Consider the following 9,038-nt stretch of genomic DNA (forward strand, 5'->3'; position numbering starts at 1 on the left):
GGCAAACTTCAACCAAAATCAATTAATTTTCATGAACTAAAATAAAGTTAAATGGACTATAAAAATGTTTGTTAATTTTTTTCTGATGGTACTCGTATGAACTTGTTTCATACCATTTATGAATTCCGTGTTTGGAAAAATTTTGTGAACACTATTTATAATAAAAAAAAAAAATAAATTATTTTGTGTGTGTATAACGATTTATAGAGTGATACATAAATGGATTGCTCCCTTTGAGGTGCAAACATGTATCCAGATATTCGGAAAATGATTCTGGAAAAATGTTTGACACTCATTTTTGTCAAATATTTGACTAGTGTGACCATAGCCTTAAATTCCTTTCAGTCAAAATACTACAAAAGTACTTTGCTTTTGCTTTGAATTTTCGACATTTTCAGTATACAAAATTATCTATGTCGTTTTTTATTTGTAACTTTTGAAATTGTAATGTGAAAAGTCAAAAATATAACTTAATTAAGAGAATAGTGCTAATAAAATTTTCTGTTAAAAAATTGTAATTAAAAAGTTTAGAAAACCATTAGAAAAAAATATAAATATACAAAAAAATATAATTAAAATTACTTAAAAATGTGGCTTAAAGAATGCAGTGACGAATGTTGTGAAGTTTTCGAGAAATTTCCTGAAGAGCTAAAATGTTTCTTGCCCGACTTGTACGGGGAATTGCAGCACTTAAATCGCCTGCACAAAAATAGTTTTATAAAAAATCAGCGCATTATGGATTTGGCCAAAACTAAAAGCATCAAGAGAACACCACGCTTTATGCCAGTTTGTCCATGCAAATTTACGAAACCCATCGAACTAATACATTTGGATCAAAGGGAAAATACAAGAACGGAACAGTTGTCGTATCCAAAAGCAAGGTTGGAAATATCTTTCATATAGTTTCTTCATTTAAACATTAAGCTGAATTTTTTCTATTCCTAATTTTTTTATCGACTTTTTATAAAAGATTTGAAATAACATTTTAACAAAATATTCTATAGAAATAAAATTTTGACAAAATTTTCTATAGAAATAAAATTTTGACAAAATTTTCTATAGAAATAAAATTTTGACAAAATTTTCTATAGAAATAAAATTTTGACAAAATTTTCTATAGAAATAACATTTTGACAAAATATTCTATAGCAATAAAATTTGACAAAATTTTTTATAGAAATAAAATTTTGACAAAATTTCTATAGAAATAAAATCTTGACACAATTTTGTATAGTAATAAAATTTTGACAAAATCTTTTTATAGAAATAACATTTTGACAAAATTTTCTATAGAAATAAAATTTGACAAAATTTTGTATAGAAATAAAATTTTGACAAAATTTTCTATAGAAATAAAATTTTGACAAAATTTTCTATAGTAATAAAATGTTGACAAAATTTTCTATAGAAATAAAATTTTGGTAGATTATTTTTGGGGATCGGCTATATATAACTATAGACCGATATGGACCAATTTTGGCATGGTTGTTAGCGGCCATATACTAGCGCAATGTACCAAATTTCAACCGGGTCGGATGAATTTTGCTCCCCCAATGGCTCCGGAGGTCAAATCTGGGGATCGGTTTAAATTGGGGTTATATATAAATAAGACCGGTATGGACCAATTTTTGCATGGTTGTTGAGACCATATAACATACTAACATCACGTACCAAATTTCAACCGGATCTGGTGAATTTTGCTCTTCCAAGGGGCTCCGGAGGTCAAATCTGGGGATCGGTTTATATGGGGGCTACATATATTTATGGACCGATATGGGCTATATAATTATGTAACGATGTGAACCAATTTTTGCATGGTTGTTAGAGAGCATATACTAACACCATGTACCAAATTTCCGCCGGATCGGATGAAATTTGCTTTTCTTAGAGGTTCCGCAAGCCAAATCTGGGGATCGGTTTATATGAGGGCTATATACAATTATAGACCGATATGGACCAATTTTTGCCTGTTTGTTAAAGACCTTATACTAACACCATGTACCAAATTTCAACCGGATCGGATGAATTTTGTTCCTCAAAGAGGCTCCGCAAGCCAAATCTGAGCGTCGGTTTATATGGGGGCTATACGTAAAAGTGGTCCGATATGGCCCATTTGCAATACCATTCGACCTACATCAATAACAACTACTTGTGCCAAGTTTCAAGTCGATAGCTTGTTTCGTTCGGAAGTTAGCGTGATTTCAACAGACGGACGGACGGACAGCTTACATCGACTCAGAATTTCACCACGACCCAGAATATGTATACACTTATGGGGTCTTAGAGCAATATTTCGATGTGTTACAAACGGAATGACAAAGTTAATATACCCTCCATCCTATGGTGTAGGGTATAATAAAGCAGATTAAATATGAATATAATTCAGTTTTTGACCGGTGTATATAGGGAAATCTACAAATAATTACGAACCGATATGCATGCCCGCCTTGCATACACACGATTCCATACGATTCCTGCTTCGACCGAAAACCAAAAAGTTTTTCAGTGGTGGATTATCCCCCCTCATTAATCCTGGTGACATTTCTGAGGGTTTCAAAGCTTCTCTAAGTGGTTTCACTGCAATGTGGAACGCCGTTCGGACTCGGCTATAAAAAGGAGATCCCTTGTCATTGAGCTTAACATGGAATCGGGCAGCAATCAGTGATAAGAGAGAAGTTCGCCACAGCGGTATCACAATGGACTGAATAGTCTAAGTGAGCCTGATACATCGGGCTGCCACGTAACCTAACCTAAAATAACCTAGAGAGGCAGAATTGAAATATGGCGATAGCTTTATATGGGGGCTATATACAATTATGAACCGATTTCGGCCAATTTTTGTGTGATTGAGGATTGGTTTATCTGAGGGCTATATAACTATAGACCGATATTGACCAAGTTTGACATGGTTGTTAGTGGCCATATACCAACACAATGTACCAACCGAATCGGATGAATTTTGCCCCCCATCCCCCCTCAACTAAAATCTGGGGATCAGTTTACATGGGGGCTAAATATAATTATGACCAATATGGACCAATTTTCGCATAGATGTTAGAGACTATATACTAACACTACGTACCAAATTTCAACCGGATCGGAGGCTCCGAAGGTCAAATCTGGTGATCGGTTTATATGGGGGCTATATATAATTATGGACCGATATGGACTAATTTTTGCATGATGGTTAGATACCATATACTAACACAATGTACCAAATTTCAACCGGATTGGATGCTTCTCTAAGAGGCTCCGCAAGCCAAATCTGGGGGTCGATTTATATGGGGGCTATACGTGAAAGTGGTCCGATATGGCCCATTTGCAATAGCATCTGACCTACAAAACTGTTCGAGTGATGGTCTATATCCCAATTTGGGATTTTAGGCTCCTAGAAATCATAGTTTTTATCCGCCTTGGTTGAAATTGGAAATCTTGAGGAAAAGGCGGTGTCGTATATAGACCGATGCACTGATTTGACTTCTCAAGAATCCAGAAACCCCAATTTGTATCCGATTTCCCTGAAAATGTATATCTATAGGTATCTTAAATCCGAAAATAGGTCTATTGAATATGGGTCCAGGGTTTGGTATAGGCCCCATATATACCGATCTCTCGATTTGATTTATTGGGTTTGTAGATATTGGAATTTTTTATCCAATTTGCCTGAAATTGGAAATCTATACATTAGGTCCACAAAGGCCTGTGTCGAATTTAGTATTGAAGCCCTGGGTAGATAAACCTTAGGTTAGGTTAAGTATAGTGGCATTCCGATATTTCAGGCTCACTTAGACTATTCAGTCCATTGTGATTCCACAGTAGTGAAATTCTCTCTTATCACTGAGTGCTGCCCAACTCTATGTTAAGCTCAATGACAAGTGACCTCATTTTTATAGCCTTTCATCTAAGAATGACTTAAAAATGAGATTCTTCGCTTTATTTTAATCCGTTGTACTTTTGACCTTTAAAATTGAGCTTAATCGATTTTGAGAAAACTCAAAAGGCTAGTCTAAATAATATTTATATTACAAAAAGTCTACTTCAATTTTCTAGAAAACTTTTGTTAGATTTATACTAATTAATTTTCTGTGTTTAATTTTATGATCTTTAGGAAATTATTGGTTTTTAAAGAAGAAATAAAAAAATTGTTTCCACCAGAACGCATTATGAATTTAAATCGTCTAATAAGAAAAAGTTTATTATCCTTATATAGCCGATTGGCTAATGTTCAACCCCCAGATGAGATGTAAGTATTTAAGGGCTTATTATATAATTATATAAAAAAGTAATTTCATAGTATATCCAAATTTCTAATTTACTTTGTTTAGTCAAGTCATCAAGAAATGGGATCGTGCTGAGTGGGCAAAGCATTTGAAAAGGTTAAGAAAATTGGCAAGACCCAAAATTGCTAAAACACAACCGAGAATAGTAAGTTTAATTATATAATCAATCTCTGGTTATTCCTCCCAACTTATACGTATATTTATATTCCACGAATATGCCGTTAGAGAAAAAAGCATGTCACACAATATTAGGAACTTTTTATATAGAAATATTTTACAAGACTGAAATATTAATCCAGCATTTCTGAAATTTCAATCCTCGTTTTAAAATGGTTGGTCTGTCTCTATATTAGATTGAAACCACACTCGAAATTGTCTAATAATAAAAAGTTTAGTATTCTTATGTAGGTTAGGTTAGGTATAGTGACATTCCAATATTTCAGACTCATTTAGACTATTCAGTCCATTGTGATATCACAGTGCTGAACTTCTCTCTTATCACTGAGTGCTGCCCGATTCTATGTTAAGCTCAATGACAAGCTATCTCCTTTTTATAGTCGAGCCCGAACAGCGTTCCACATTGCAGTGACACCACTAGAGAAGATTTGAAGCACTCAGAGCTAGAGTCTAAGACTAAGTGGAGTTTTAATACAGCTGATTGATTTTGTAGACCCTACGAAATTTTACATGATGCATTTAAATGGGCCATAACGGACCATTTTTAGGTGTAGCACACATATGAAACGACCCTCAGATTTGATCTCCGGAGTCTCTTGGAGGACTAAATTTCATCCCAACCGGTATATGCATTGTTGTTGTCACAACCATGCCAAAGTTGATTTATATATATCTATCCATAATTATATAGCCGCTATTTAAACCGATCCTCAGATTTGACCTCCGAAGTCTCTTGAAGGAGTAAATTTCATTCGGCCCGGTTGAAATTTGGTAGGTGTTGTCAGGATATGCTCTTTAACAAATGTTAAAAGCTTGGTCCGTAGCTGTACATTATTATACATATATAGCATCCATAGCCGATCCCCCAGGGTTAGACTTCTGAAGCCTCATGGAGGGATAAATTTTATCCGATCCCGTTTAGCCCCCTAAATACCAATCGAAAATTGTCTCATATCGTTTCATAATTATTTATAGAATCCTATATATAAGCCGATAAAGAACTGAAAAAGCTTATATAGGTATTTAATCTGCCTTTTTTTAACTACTACAGACTCCATATGGACCAAGTTATAATTTAGAAGACAATGTTACTTTCGGCCGTACATACTTGTTAAACAATAATTTCTTAATCCCTATTTCATTAGTTTCTATACTTTTGTATTTTAGCCTAATAAACGAATGCCTCTTAAGAATATGAGACGTTACAAATATCTGTCGAAGCCACTTAAACGCGAAGTGTTGGAAAAACCTGATTGGACATTGTCGTATGAAATGAAAAGCTATAAAGCTTCAGATCGTCTCATGAATTTAGCTAAACCAGTGATACGTGATACGTCAATGTTGTATCAGGAATTGCCCGTAAGAATACCGCAGACTGTTTTAAAATATAAAGGTTTGTGCATATTTGCCATCGTTTGCCAACAATTAATCTGAATATGATATTTGTTTTTTTTTTTTTTTTTTTTGGATAGCTTCTAAACGCACACTTGACCTCTCGCAACCGAATGCGAGAAGATTAAATGAGGTAAGACCAACTGATCTACGTGAAAATCCTTTTGGAATTTCACCCAATGCTCTTAAAGCAAAGGCATCGAAACGAACGAAAGAGTTGGCCGAACCAAAGGAATATGAAAATGCTCATATACGTGAAAATCCTTTTGCAATTTCTCCGGCAGCACTTAAAGCAAAACCAAAACCTAGAACAATAGAATTGGCCCAACCAAAGAAATGATATAAATTTTAGAAGATGAACGTTTCAGGATAAGAATTGTGGTAGCGAAATTGTTCAAATACTGAATTGTGTAAATTTTAAAGTGTAATTTTCTATTATGGTAAAAATGTTTTTTCTATACACTAAAAAAAAAATTATTTGGATCCAGTGTTTTTACCTTCCTTTAAGTAGCCATTGATGCGCCCTCTTTAAAATGAAGATGTTGTCTATGCACCCTCAAAAAAAAAAAAATCGCTTCTGTAACATACTCGTATACCCCAAACACATTTTGCTTCAAGCATATATATTTTCAGGATGGGTCCAAACAAAATATTGTTTGTATTTTTCAAGCATATTATGTTTCACCTTAGGGCATACACTGGTAGTAAACAATTTTAATAAAATTTTCTTTGCGTGGATATATTTTTAAGTCACCAATTGGTTACTTCCATTATTTTACTTACAGCATACTCTCTAAGTCTCTCTTTCTAAACACATATATGTTTATAGGCTATTTCCAAATTAATATATGTTTGCATCTAGGCATATTATATTTACAAACATTTTATGTCCCAAACATAATATGTTCTAACATATTAACATACAGTATGTCAAGAAAGTCTTTTGACATTGCCAAATATTTCAAATTCCAGAATTAATTGAAGTAAAAATTGTTTATTTTTTTTCAGCAATGATGTGTACCTGTGTATACTTTGCAAAATACATAATAAAATATTTTTTAAAATTTCATTATATTTAATTATGGAACAAAACTTAATTTTTATCCTATTGTCAAAGCACTTTTTTGACATACTCGTACTGTATATCTCGTGTAAAAATTGAGAGATCTAATCATGTCTAATAATATCAAAGTATATATAATTATATCTGCTCAGATATGGTTGTAGATATAAATAGATCTACGGAGATATGTTATGTATAGTGTTATAAATGATTAGATCCGATTCAAGATCTCATTATATATGTTGTTATATCTATTTATATCAGTCATATCTGGTAAGATCTAATTGTATATCTTCATATATGACATCATATCTAATTATATATACTATATATAGCTCCATATCTAATTATATATATCGCATTAAATCATGAACCAGTTCTGTAACACGGATAAAAAAATATTTGTATATGTTTGTGTTTAAAAATAATGTGTTTGTTACGAGAATATTAACGTGATATACTTGGTTACAAGCACGTATGTTTGGTCGTACATCAAAACAAGTGGTGAACATAACCAAACAATCTTTATATGTTGTGACAGTTTCAAGAAACCCTTTTAAATATCATGTTGAAGTGTCTTCATAAAATGCTTAACTTTCAGACACAACTGCCTTTTTGTTTTCAAAAATGTCACCCCATAACTATCACCATTAGCAACGCCTGTTGTTATTAAATTTGAAAAAAAAAAAATATATCAAATATTTGATAATGCGAGTTTGATATTTTTATTTCATATAAAAATCTAATGTCTTCTCATTTTTTGAGGAAGATAAAAAGAGTAAGAGAACCTGTGATAAGGTAAGTTTATTGTTTTGTTGCTATTTTTATATAATGAATATTTTCTCTTTTTTAGGAGGATGAAGTTGTGGTAGTCCAGGAAAAGATTAAAAGGAGACAGTGAAGCAACGTAAAGATTTGTGACCAGGCTATATCCGAAGTTGCGATAGAAGGAAGTATTATCCAATATCAAAAGGAATAAAAATTTGGAGATGACTTGTATGTTCATAGTATGGTATTTGGGGCTTCTCACAAACCATTCAATATAGCGTTGGTTTAAATTATTGGGTACGAGATGCAAATTTTAGTAAGTATATGTATTATTTACAAATATATCTTTAAAGAAACTGATAATTCTTCTGTATATTTTATATTTTTCAGAGTTTTCATTCCGAGCGGCCAAATGAAGGAATTGCGAGACTCACTTAAAGAACTGTTTGCAGAGAGCAATGTACTAATGCATTGGAAAATTTAAATGCCAGAGCCCTTGGTGGCTATGTATATATTAGAGGTCTGCACAATTCCATTTGTAAATGCAGAGTACACGTGTACTTGCTACATGAGTACATCTATTTGAGAGAGTCGCAAAACTATTGGTACACATTTTGATGAACACCAAAAGTCACGAGTAACTTCTTGTTGCTACTCTGATGTCTTCACTACCAACAAACACATATTCCTCTTTCTCTCTTATTGAAGTGTACTCAGAGTGATCACGTCGAGTATGTTGCGAGAACAAAACTTCTTAGAGTACTCCATGTACCAAGTGCAGTTTCAGAAATACAAAAAACAGTTAATCTCCATAATATATGTTTTGGTTTGTTATAAAGAATATATAAATATATGAAATATGTGATATACACACATATCTATGATTAATAATAATGGAAAGTTTTGCTTCGCACATAACTGAGAAATACTTGTGGTACCACGTGAAGTGAAGAGAATCCATGTTGTACTTTTTCTCAAGTACTTACATTTTTATTGTTCCTTTTTTTCGGAACACATATTGTTTCGGATAAGTACTTGGTGGTATTTGACGAGCAAGTGTTCTCTTCACTTCACTACTTGGGCTCTGAGAGAAAGACAGTGTATGTACTATATTCGACAGCGAATTGCATACATGTACTGAAAAGTTATTCGATGCAGACCTCTAGTATATATATTCTGTTTTTGTTGTTGTTGTTTTTTTTAATTCTTAGACTTTTATACCTAGACATATATAATGTACATATGTTTGATCCAACTTATACAAAAAACAGTTAATCTCCATTATAAAACCATAAAATAAATCTTTTTTTATTAGTTACTGTAATTTCACTAATTTTGGAAATTTGTAGATAAAATTA

General features: G+C 32.7%; 1 protein-coding gene across 1 annotated transcript; it reads left to right on the forward strand.

Annotated features, from left to right (window-relative positions):
- The first annotated feature begins 432 nt into the window (after positions 1-432).
- Positions 433-6,332, forward strand: LOC142242681 (uncharacterized). Its single transcript, XM_075314246.1, has 5 exons — positions 433-881; positions 4,109-4,243; positions 4,326-4,425; positions 5,625-5,850; positions 5,930-6,332. Exons 1-5 carry the CDS (start codon positions 589-591, stop codon positions 6,187-6,189), a joined length of 1,014 nt encoding a protein of 337 aa, XP_075170361.1. The 5' UTR covers positions 433-588; the 3' UTR covers positions 6,190-6,332.
- The last annotated feature ends 2,706 nt before the right edge of the window (positions 6,333-9,038 follow it).

The sequence above is a fragment of the Haematobia irritans genome, chromosome 1 (genome assembly GCF_050003625.1).
Source record: "Haematobia irritans isolate KBUSLIRL chromosome 1, ASM5000362v1, whole genome shotgun sequence".
Lineage (NCBI taxonomy): Eukaryota > Metazoa > Arthropoda > Insecta > Diptera > Muscidae > Haematobia > Haematobia irritans.

Coding starts and splice junctions, on each gene's coding strand:
- LOC142242681 (XM_075314246.1), top strand. CDS start 589: ATGTGGCTTAAAGAATGCAGTGACGAATGTTGTGAAGTTTTCGAGAAA. Junction 882..4,108: donor TTGTCGTATCCAAAAGCAAG/GTTGGAAATATC, acceptor TATGATCTTTAG/GAAATTATTGGTTTTTAAAG. Junction 4,244..4,325: donor GTTCAACCCCCAGATGAGAT/GTAAGTATTTAA, acceptor TACTTTGTTTAG/TCAAGTCATCAAGAAATGGG.